General features: G+C 40.0%; 1 protein-coding gene across 1 annotated transcript in view; it reads right to left on the bottom strand.

Moving 5' to 3' along the window:
- Positions 1 to 4,646: 4,646 nt before the first annotated feature.
- The window catches only part of LOC110335061 (semaphorin-5A), a 67,697-nt gene continuing 60,615 nt past the window's right edge, over positions 4,647 to 11,728 (bottom strand). The window contains exon 10 of the mRNA XM_021217145.2: positions 4,647 to 11,544. Coding sequence (XP_021072804.1) covers positions 11,425 to 11,544 — 120 coding nt within the window. The 3' untranslated portion in view covers positions 4,647 to 11,424. The remainder of the gene's footprint in view (positions 11,545 to 11,728) is intronic.

The following is an 11,728-nucleotide window of genomic DNA, read 5'->3' as shown; positions in this document are numbered from 1 at the left end:
ACAGTTTAGTGAATAAATGTGTTACATTTGCACACGAGGATTTTATTTCTCCTTAGAGAGAGATGAAATCATGACAGTTTTAGGGAAATTGGTTGATGTAGAAATCATTATGTTAACAGTCAGCCAGAATCACTAAGACAAGTAACACATTTTCATCTTATACACAGAATCTAGATTTAAATATTTATTGGCTAGAAACAGGGGCCATGGAGAATCTTCCTTGCTTGAGTTCATGCGTACACCAGATGTTTACACAAATTCTTTATGATTTGTCCAATATTCTCAGTGTAAGATACATTATTTAATAATATTTCCCAAAGAATTATGGTTTAATTGATTTCAAATACAAAAAGTTTGAAGCTTGTTTAGCCAAACACAAAAAATGACAATAGCCGATTGTATGCTCTGAGATAAAGCTTCCTATTTGTTAGTAACTGACAGTACTCCATAACCGGGGCTGGATCTCTGCATGCTAACTCCTGCTAAAACCTGTCTTGCTTCAAACAAAATGTTTATGGAACTAACAGACTCAAAATATCAGGCCTCAGGCTCTAGTATCCTATTTAGATTAAGCGGTACATGTGTCAGTAAACTGAACATGACCCAGTAAGGACACTATCTTTGTCACTGAGAAAACTCTGAGAAGCATGGGTCCCCAAATACACTTTGGCCACAGTACAGTAAGCTAGGTCAGGCCGTTCTCTTTGTTTCCCTTTGGGACAGTTGAAGATAAGTTAATAAGGAGCCAGGTAGTAAGGAGCAAAGCATACATTTACATTTATTCTAATTTTATTTAATTAATACCTAATTATGTAAGTTTCTTCCCTCCTCTTCCCTCCCTGTCCACAGTCAGAGCCTCCTCTCTTTTATTGTTGCTGCATATACACATAAAAGAATAAAAGCATGAAAACAGCCTGCCGAGTCTGTCCAGTGTTACCTGAATATATGTCTCTAGGGCTGACCACTTGGTAATAGACAGCCAGCCCAGGGGCTGTCTGAAGAAAACCGAATTTCTCTCTCTCAGCAGTTGTTAATTATATGTAGCCCTTAATTTAGGGGTGGGGCACTGTGAGATCTCTCCCATCTCCATTCATGTGTCAGTTGTTGTTGGAATCTTGTTCAGGCAGCCATGTAGTTGTGATTTCATATGCATAGCTTCCCTGTCATAGACAGAGGCACGACGTTATGGCAGAGCTCTTACAATCTTCCCACTCCAACTTTGCTCAATGTTCCTTGGACTTTAGGTGCAGAAGTTGTTTTATAGATGCATCCATTGGGGCTGGGCACTCCATGACCACTTGCTTTCTGAACTTTGACTACTCGTGGCTTTGTCACAGTCTCTTGCTGCAACAAGAAGGTTGAGGAACAAGGACTGAGACTTACACTCATCTGCCCCCCTGCTACATGCTATTCTTCCTTGTTACATGCCATTCCCCTTTAACTTGGTTCTGAATTTGGAGGTACCAGGTGATCTAAAATGTAAGCTGATTAGTGAGTGACCCTCTGGCTGTTATGCATGTGTTCACTGTATGCTTCAAATCTCATGAGTCTGTTTCTTTAGAACTGCGTTCATAAAGATTCAAAACGCCAAAACAAAACAGAACAAAACCAAACAAAACCAACCAACCAACCAACCAAACAAACAAACAAACGAAAACAGCCCATGAAAGGGCATGGACCACACCACCCATTGATTTATAACCTCAGTTTGGATTACTGAAGGCTTTCTAATGTTGTGAACCTGGACAGTTCTAGAATAGAACACCCTCCCAAATGCAGGGGGAATGCGGTAAATATGGTAGCATGAAACAGTTTCTAAATAAATTAGATATTACTGATGCTGTGGGCATTCTCAGAGGGATGTGGAAATTCATTTGCCTTTCTAGTTGAGGAGAAATCTACAGAGGCAAAGGTGAGAGAACAGAGCATTCTTGGTAGGAGTCTCCAGGCTGGATTGGAACCATGATGGTCCTTGGTCATGGTCCTCAGACTATCTTTCTCCCATTTGTAAAGGACAAAAATGTAGCCCCTATTAGACCATTACAAGATAAAATTGTGCCCATAGGAAAGGTTTTTATTTTTATTTTTAATTTTTATTTATTTTATTTTTAGCTAGAGAGGAAGCCAGATAGAAAAGGGTGGACAAAGGAAAAGATGCTATTTTGCCATACTGGGTGCAGAAAACTTGAGCGATGTGTCATCTGAAATCTTCTCCCAAAAGGAGCACATATATGGTCCTGACAGCTTCCTGGACACTATTGTGTTGCTTCCGTTACCGCCCTTCTCTCAGAGTAAGAGAGATATGGCCATTATGCAATGGGAAGATTCCATAGAGACACAGAGAGATCATGAAACATGCATGCACTAACAGGAAACAGGAGGTGACTCAGCAATTCTAAGTGGAATAAAAGAATGTGAAGGGGGAAAAAACGTGTGTTTTTTTCTTCATGTCACTGTGATAAACAATCCAAGAACAGACTTTCACAAATACCTGACTCATATAAGCCCAAATAAAGTTGAAAATCATAATTCAGGTGTCAGTGCTGAGTTTATGCTAAGACTGTTTTAAAACATAAATAGCATTCCTTGATACTAGAGATTTTCTGGGAGTTCTGATTTATTCTTTTTTTTCCAATTTTTTTTATTAGGTATTTACTTCATTTACATTTCAAATGCTATCCCCAAAGTCCCCTATACCCTCCCCCCACCACTCACCTACCCACCCACTCCCACTTCTTGGCCCTGGCGTTCCCCTGTACTTGGGCATATAAAGTTTGCAAGACCAAGGTGCCTCTCTTTCCAATGATGGCCAAATAGGCCATCTTCTGCTACATATGCAGCTAGAGACATGAGCTCTGGGGATACTGGTTAGTTCATATTGTTGTTTCACCTATAGGGTTGTAGCCCCCTTTAGCTCCTTGGGTACTTTCTCTAGCTCCTCCANTGGGGGCCATGTGTTCCATCNNATAGCTTACTGTGAGCATCCACTTTTGTGTTTGCCAGGCACTGGCATAGCTTCACAAGAGATAGCTATATCAGTGTCCTTTCAACAAAATCTTGCTGGCATATACAATAGTGTCTGTATTTGGTGGCTCATTATGGGATGGTCCCTTGCGTGGGGCTGTTTCTGGATGGTCCATCCTTTCATCTCAGTTCCAAACTTTGTCTCTGTAACCCCTTCCATGGGTGTTTTGTTCCCAATTCTAAGACAGGGCAAAGTGTTCACATTTTGGTCTTCGTTCTTCTTGAGTTTCATGTGTTTTCCAAATTGTACCTTGGGTATTCTAAGTTTCTGGGAGAAAACTTCATGTGAGTTATCATTGAGCTTCCTTTGTCCTGAGTTTAGTCCTTATGCTGCTACTTATTTGTTGTACTCAAGACTCTACTTCCCAAATGCCAACGTGGGGCTCTAACTCCTAGCTCTGGGATTGCTGAAATGGGGTAAAAGCTGCAGGAAACTGTATGATAGCAAAATAACGAGAGCAGGTCCTCTCAGACATTGTTTCTGTGTGATTTAATAAAAGCACCACTTAAGAACAATAATGTCGGAAATGATACTTTCAGAGATTATCTTAAGGTTAATTTCCTCTTACATTAACTATTTAGAGCTGTGGAGTCAATGCATTCAATCATTTCTGCCATTCTTCTCACACTCGGCTGAAGAGACACTTTAAATAGAAAATTGCATTATAAATTTCTAAGAGGTGCAGAGTTATTCAATTCATATATCAACTTTATTTTTTAAAGTTCAAGTGAAGAACATTTTAAGAGGATGGGGATATAGGAGTAATATGAAGACATCTAAATATCAATATATATATATTGTGATCAAAAATGTTAAAAATGAAAAAAAGAAAATTAGTCAATAGCATGTATTGCCTCATTTTTAAACTAATAGCTAAAATGAGATTCTTCATGGAATGCTTTAAATTTTTGAATAGTTTATTTCTTGGGTTAAAATAGTTTAATCTTTATAGCTATTGATAGGTTAAGTTTATATAGATTTATTTTATTATGTTAATATTTTACATCTATATTAACTGAGGTGTCTTGAGCTTTTGGTCCATTGAAATATATACATATATGTATATATAAAATAATAGGAGCTGTATCTGTTTATAGATACATATCATATGTGCACATATACTATATATAAATATATGCATATATTTTATATCTATCAAATGTAAATATAGTGAAATATTGAATGGATATTGAAATATAGCTCTTTCTGCAAAGCGTGGATTTCCCAGATCAAGCATCAAGTTATGCTTGTGCTGACTCTGTTATCAGTTCATTCAGGAAAAACAATGACTAACATCTGGAGTACTACAGAAGGACAAGCCTATACTCAGTACACCCATCATAGTCAGGACCTGATACTTGCCCCTCAAACAGAGAACTGGCTTTCCTTACACACAGCTCCTATTTGCCACAGGAGTACTGATGAAAGTTGATAATTTATTCTGTGTGCATCTGTGTGGTTGTTCTGTCTATTCTTCAAGAGGCCCGAGAAGGCCAAACATGGGTGTCATGGGGGTTCATGTGGGTGTCACCCACACCTTTCTTCTGATGAAACTCGATCCTCAAGTGGATTAGTGCACTTTGGGAGACTATGAAAAGAAAAATGCCACCAATTGTTTCCTAAATGGCAGGGTTTATTTCAATACTCACATACAACTGAACAAGGCAAACTATTTACACAAAACATTAAGTACAAAAAATATAATACAATTTTTATCTGTACATAATTAGGATTCTTTTAGTTTCCACAAAATGTTGGCAGAGAGATGATGAGTGGGATGGAGAAGGAGGTCTAAGAGAGGAGCAATTCTGTGCTCTTGGCAAAATGCAGGACCATTTTATGACTTCATTGTTAAACGTGATGAGGAAGGTGGAGACATTGATCCTGGAATGTGCCTAGGGCAGATACAAGGAAACATTTCCATTGCTGTAACAATGGTTCATTCTTATTAATGTCTGGTTAGACAGGTGTGAGTTTGGTTTGGTTGATTGGTTGGGAAGTGTCCCTGCCCACCCCTTTTTGGAACTTCCATAATTGGTTCCATGAAAGACAGAATTAGTTCCCTGCCTGGGTTGACATAATTAGGGTCTTAAACTGATTTCTGAAAACAAGATATCTGCCAGGTGTCATTAAGCACAATTTGAGGTAAGGGCCTGGCCAGCTCTCAGGAAGAATATCAATCCAGTGGGTAAATGAGTGAAACAGAAAAATGATAGCTGCAGAAAATCCCAATGCACATGGCTATCGAGACTTCAGGGCAAGTACTGACAGCCAAACATAGGGGCTTAATAGTGTGGGTTGCACCAGGGAGAGAACACTCACCAGCCAGCAACAATCCCACTCAGAACCAAGTGGCTGTTCTTTCAGAAGACTGTCAGGGAAATACAGAGCTATTTCACTCTTGAAATGGCTCTGTGGTAACTAATATATATTGCCTTTGAAGTTTTAATCTTAAGATCCGTAAAAGCCTGCAAGTTTACCAAGGGCTGAAGTTGGCCTAGAAGAAATTTCAATGAATAGACAATCCCAAACAATTTTATTTTCTATCACAAAACAGGCAAAGAAACGTAGCAGGTATAAAGTCAAAACCACGTGGTCACAGGTTCTGCAGAATCTTACACTGGGAAAAGCTGGTGCATCTTATTGGCAGATGAGGTGAATATCATGGTGATTCAGTGGTTGGAGAATCCCACTGTGCATGCTTTGGAAGCAGATCTATCAGCTGCTTTGAGTCCACAGTAACAGTGTAAGAGATCAGTGGTCAGCACAGGACACACTACTAATGTTTTAAACCTAGGTGAAAAGTAATAATTTTGTGAACTTTTGAGCAGTTCTGATACTGGATTTGCAAAATATGACAAAACAGCCCAAATGATGTTCTAGTTGGTTCTCACTTCACAATGTGTGTCACTATAAGTAGCCTGCATCTGTTTCCCTCATACCCATGTCCGTGCATGAAGAGCAACAGAAACACCCATTGACTTCTGCAGAAACAGAGCTGACTCTAATAAAGTTCCATGAAGATGTAAAAAATTAAAGTAACATCAGTTTCTTACAGGCTGGAACAGGGTCACTTCATCTGGACACAACACACTCTTGATCCGTTTTGAGAGCAAAACCACACTTGAACACGAGACGTTTCTCCCATTTCCTGTTCCTGAGTTCAAAGAGACGACACACAGAGTAGACTTCCTCAAAGTCTATACAACCAAGGCATGGCTTCTAATTGGAACAATCAATAACCCGGAAGAGCAACAGCACACAGCTTATTAAAGGCACTAGCAACTTTGTACAAGAAGGTCATTAACACCTTCTGCAGATAACAGGCCTCCTTTATCATCTTGATGGAAGGACAGTTTTGCTTAACAGAGCCTAGGCTTTTCGTTTCGCTTGTATTTGTCTAAAATTGGAACCTGTCGGTATTAAATTCCCAAGAAGCAGATAAAGATGAGAATTATGGCTAATCTACTGGTTTTAGGTCCTTGATGGATTATGAAGGGGTGAAGATTTTCCTGCCTTTTTTGCATTTTAGTGATTCCCTATTGCTGCTTTTCTCTTTCTGATCAAAGAGTATCCTTGATCAATTTAGTTACAGGTACAGTGAAATGCTTGGGAACAGAGTTGATATAGGCTCAGGTCATGGATATTAAGCATAAATGGCAGGACATCATCTTTCAAAGAGATCATGTTTCAGGCTAAGCTTTTATTATGAGCTATACTATTTGCACCAGGCTCTGAATTTGGTATCCAGGAGACTGCACACAGTCTTTGCAGCTTGAGCTATTTTAAGAGACAGGTTTCCATGTTGCTTCAGCAACGTGTATCAAATTTCTGATAATGCAGCATTATGATACGAAATCTACAAGGAAGAGAAACTTTCGCAACTTCTATCAATAGTTCAATGTGTACATTAATAATCCACAGGATTTTTGTTCCCTAAAAGGAGCCGTAGCAAACTGGAAAGTGGCATATTTCCTTCATTTCATACGATTATCTAGAGAGACGACCTCAGGACCATAGGTTAGTATGTATAGAGCTGGGAAAATCTCCTTACATCACTTTAATTAATGATAACAACTGGAAAGATAAGCTGCAGAGATTAAACAATCCCTAGGCTCTGGTCAGTAATCTCTCACACAGCATTCCCTGTGGTATGTCTCTTAGGTTAATAAGAACATTAAGTTTTCCCATTTTATATTCATTTCCCAAAGAAGCAGAGTACCCACAATGCTCTGCAGTAACTGCTAGAAGACAGTATCACATACCCATGGTACTAACAGGCTTGGGAATCTTGACAATGGTGTATTAGCGTAAGTCTCTAGATGCTCCATGAAGTAGTAAGAATGAATGGATGAACTGGGCATGCTCAGTTCCATCTTTAGACTCTAAAAAGATATCAGAGAACTTGAAAAGGAGTCTAAGTGCACTGTTTTGACATCTCCATGGAAACTGATGTTTTTGAGCCAGGAGACTTGGACATAACCTGTCACCAGATGATTTAATGCTGACACAGTTTGCTGTACCACCCATTGGTACATGGTGTCTGCTACTTCCAGGTGGAGCTCCCCAACTGTCTTTTGACACAGTAGCACTGAACTTAGTGTACTCCAAAGTGTGATTTAAAACTTGAACGGCCCACCAATGAGTCTAGGAAAAGTTTAAAAAGTTGATGACTCTGGGGAAAAACTGATGAGGAATTTGGCTTGATCTGTTGGGGAAATATTTGTGGTTTATTCAAAAAGGGAAAAATATTCAGAAAAGATACATGTGGATATATCCAAATTCAAATAACAGTAGGCTGAGCTTAGGCAAACTGACAGAGTGCGAGTCTGATGTATCTTTAGGATAACATCTCTTGAGTTATTCAACCACATAACAATATAGTCCATAGGTGGAATCCCCTTTGATGAGAAATTGCCTACAGTATTGAAGGCAAGACTTGATTCCATCAATGATTAAAGTGGAACATTTGCTGACATGGAGGGTCAGTCAACACTGGTGGTTTTCATTCCTTTGTAGATAAATAAGGAGATAACGATGCCCTTGACTAAGACCTCTGCACCCAGGACACTTGATTACGGATGTGTCCAAATGCGAGAACCCAATACTTGGTTGTGGGCCAGATCCTTACCAGAGGGCACGCAGCAGCATAATCAGCAGAGAATAACATGACCCTTGCCTTTTCATATCACATTCTACATCTTTTTTTTTTTCCTCTTCTGTATTACCTGTGAGTCAACAGGGTCCAGATCAAACACATGGATTGATCCTTCTTAGGGACAAAGACATCTCCATAGCAGATGCCATCACAGCCATTCAGTTTATGGCTTCTCTTAAATTCCTTTAGTGTCTCTGTCACTCCATCATGAACTCAAGAAACCCTCTTCTCTTCCATCAACATACATGTTAATGTCAGGTAGAATCTACTTAATATGCATTTTGATGCATCCAACAGGACAAAGATGCTAAGGTGCTATGAGTAAGTCTTAAGGGGCAGAGGCATAAAGGTGTCTAGCTTGCACTGGATGGTTTTGAAGAAAAAGTCTAGGGCTATGATGTCAGAGGTTTTTCTGTGAAGCAGAGTTCCACCCAATGTCCCAGAGTTTCTTAGGACTCACTGAGGTAGCTTCAGTCAGTGGTGACAGAGCCCTCAGTTCCAAGAAAGTCCCCAGGGTATTCGGAAATACTTCTGGCTATACAGTGTGCAAAAATTCTCTTCTTTTTTTCTGCAGAATGTCAGCATATAGAAGGATTGATGACAGTCTAATCAGAGAGAGGACCCTAGACAACATCGAGACCATCTTCTGATGAATGGAAGTGTGTGACTGAAGCCAGTTTCCTAATGAAAACCAGACAAAATTGAACCCTAACACTAGAAATTAAGTTTTGTGTGTGTGTGTGTGTGTGTGTGTGTGTGTGTATGCATGTGTGGTATGCATGTGTTTGTGATGTGCCAGTGAAAGGTCTGGAGTGTGGCATACACTGCACCAGGAGCTGCAGCTGTACACCTCCAGAAAATAAGCCACACAGCAGGTAGTGGAAAACAGAATATAGCTCAAGGCATTTCTAAGGAATTGCTCCAATTGTTCAGCAAAATAAGAGCAAGGGACCCGTGGTGGTTGGAGGTGGGGATTTGAACATAGAAGGAGGCACTCAAAAATGAGACTTTAAAAAAGCAATACTAATATCAGAAAACTGTCTTATTTCAAACTCTGGGGTGGGGTTACTATATCAAATTGATGAAGGCCAGATTACAGGTCATTTAGAAAGCATTTCCTATCAAGTGTAGCCATACGTTCTTGAAATATTTGTACTCTTCTTCCCAGGGGAAAGAAAGTGACCTTTTAAACTAGAGAAATATTCAAGAAGGGGAGATTATTTTTAAAACAGTAAAATAGTGCTATGCCAGGAGGATTTATTCTTTTCTTAAAAGGAAGTAATGAGATGAGTTGAAGCATCCACTAAAAATCTACCCTAGAGACAATGAATAAATCATCTGACACATTCTGTCTGGTGAGTGAGGATTTTAAAAATGTGTGTGCAATGGAGGCCTTGTACACTGCAGAAGAGTGTGTGAAATGCCACACAATGTCCCACTCCGATATTCCCATATGCCATTTCTTCACAATCTGACACATCTCCCAGAGCCCATCTGCTGTTTTAATTTCAATTTTAATACAGAGTTATGTCTGGAAAAATGTGTTTATAGGAGAATAATTTGTGATTAATCATAAGATTTTTTGGAATGTGTTCTGAGATTGCTTCTTTATATTCCATGGGGGAAAACATATACTCATAAAAAATCTGTAATCTTCACTCCCTGTGCTCTATATCTGCATAGGCATGAAAGTTTATATATCCATAAGAACACATATGACTACCTACTCAGGCCTTTATCATAGTGACCATTGGTACAGACAAACCATTTGTCTTCACCTTTAAAAAGCATTAGATCAGCTGCTAACCACTTTATACTCCTCTGAGGACCTCAAGAGTAGCCTTTGAACATTCAACCATTAGGATGAGAGAGAAGGGTCACCAAAACCCTGACCTTCTCCTCCATTATCTCGCATGGTCCATCTTGACAGCTACTGTCTTAGAGCAGAAGTTGGACTCAGTAAGCTGGAGGGCAAGGAAGGCAGCAACTGAGGTAAAGCACACCAGAGCCTTTCCCTCCTCTGGTCTTGGGGCAGGAGGGGACAAATGAGACCATGGTACTGGAGTGCCACTCCAGTGTGACTGCACTGAGGAACAGCTTTACACACCTTTAATGCTCTTGATAGGGGCCTTGCTGCACATTAGCCACATCAGAGATGCTAAGTATACAAGAAAGCCATTAACAGCACTGCATAACACAAAAAAATAAAAAATAAAAAAGTAGCTTTCAATTACATCAGTTAATTAAACACTGCATAACACACAAAAATTTTTAAAAGTTGCTTTCAATTATAGTTTGGTACTTTCATTATTTTTCCATCATAAATGTTGAAGAATTTTCTCCTCACGGAGGGAGGGAGGAAAGGGTGTGGAGTCTACCCAAATGCTTAGACTGGCTCCTCTGCCAGGAAGCTCACTGCCCAGGAAGTTGGTCTTCAGGCCCACAGCATGGCAAGGAGCTTCCTGGGATGACATGGAATCCAAAACTTAGAGTAAGGTTAGTTTCACTGCAAGCTGCAGAACACTGCTGTGAGTCTCACTCGCTGCTCTCTGCTTCATGTGTTCACCAAACAGTGATGACAATCACTGCCCCAGACCAAAGCAGTGGGTCTCAGTAGACCATGACTCGGCAGCTCCAGGGCAGGTGGAATCCCTGGGCAGAATCACTCCAAGTGCAAACAAGCTGTTTCCAAGAACCTAGAGAGTCACCAGGTTGGGGGAGTTGGCGTTAGCTACACCTTCATTTGGTGGATTGTGCTTGTGTGTGTGTGTGTGTGTGTGTGTGTGTGTGTGTGTGTGTGTGAGGGTGGGGTGGGGGGGCATCTTCCAGATTAGAGTGCCTGGTTATTTGTTTGTTTCCAAGCTAAAACATCCTGACCCTTTACACTCAAAAGCATGACGATGCTATGTTTCCAAAGATATTTTTCAATATGGTTGGCACATTTATGAAATAAAACTCCTGAAAAACAGTAGACCAGTTAGAGTTTAGGATGAGCACAATACAAAATGTCATACCATGGCTCACTTTGCAACAACCAAATGTTTTCTATAGACCAGATTTTCACAACACCACATTTAGGCAATTAAGGGTGTGCTTTTTTGGTAGCGATGGGAAAGTCCTGGTTTGAAATGCACTTGAAATGGTTCCACACGTCATCTCCGAAGCCTCAGAAATATGGGCAGCCATGGAGCACGGTTTTGAGGAGCAGCGAGTTCACAACGAGCCCAAAGTATAAGAGCTGCTAGTATTCATCATAATTGTTGAGATCTGTAAAGTAGGCGTTGGAATAGGTCTTCCCAGTGAGATGTGGGTTGAAGTATTTGTTTCTCTCCTCTAGGATCAAGTTGTTTTTGTTAAATGCCTGTAAAATATGTTTGAAAAGATTTAGAATGCTCAGTAAATAGTGCTTCAAATGGATAAAATCAAGAGATGCTGTGTGGAATTTGAGCTCTCTCCGAAGGCTCTATTAGCTTCATTTGAAAGTGCCTTCTCATTTACTGCTTCTTAGCTCATTTGCCCCAAGGAAGACTTGGCTAATAACTGAA

Source organism: Mus pahari, chromosome 17 (assembly GCF_900095145.1).
Source record: "Mus pahari chromosome 17, PAHARI_EIJ_v1.1, whole genome shotgun sequence".
Taxonomy (NCBI): domain Eukaryota; kingdom Metazoa; phylum Chordata; class Mammalia; order Rodentia; family Muridae; genus Mus; species Mus pahari.
Note: the sequence above shows the minus strand (reverse complement) of the source record. Positions and strands in the feature narration are given on the sequence as shown.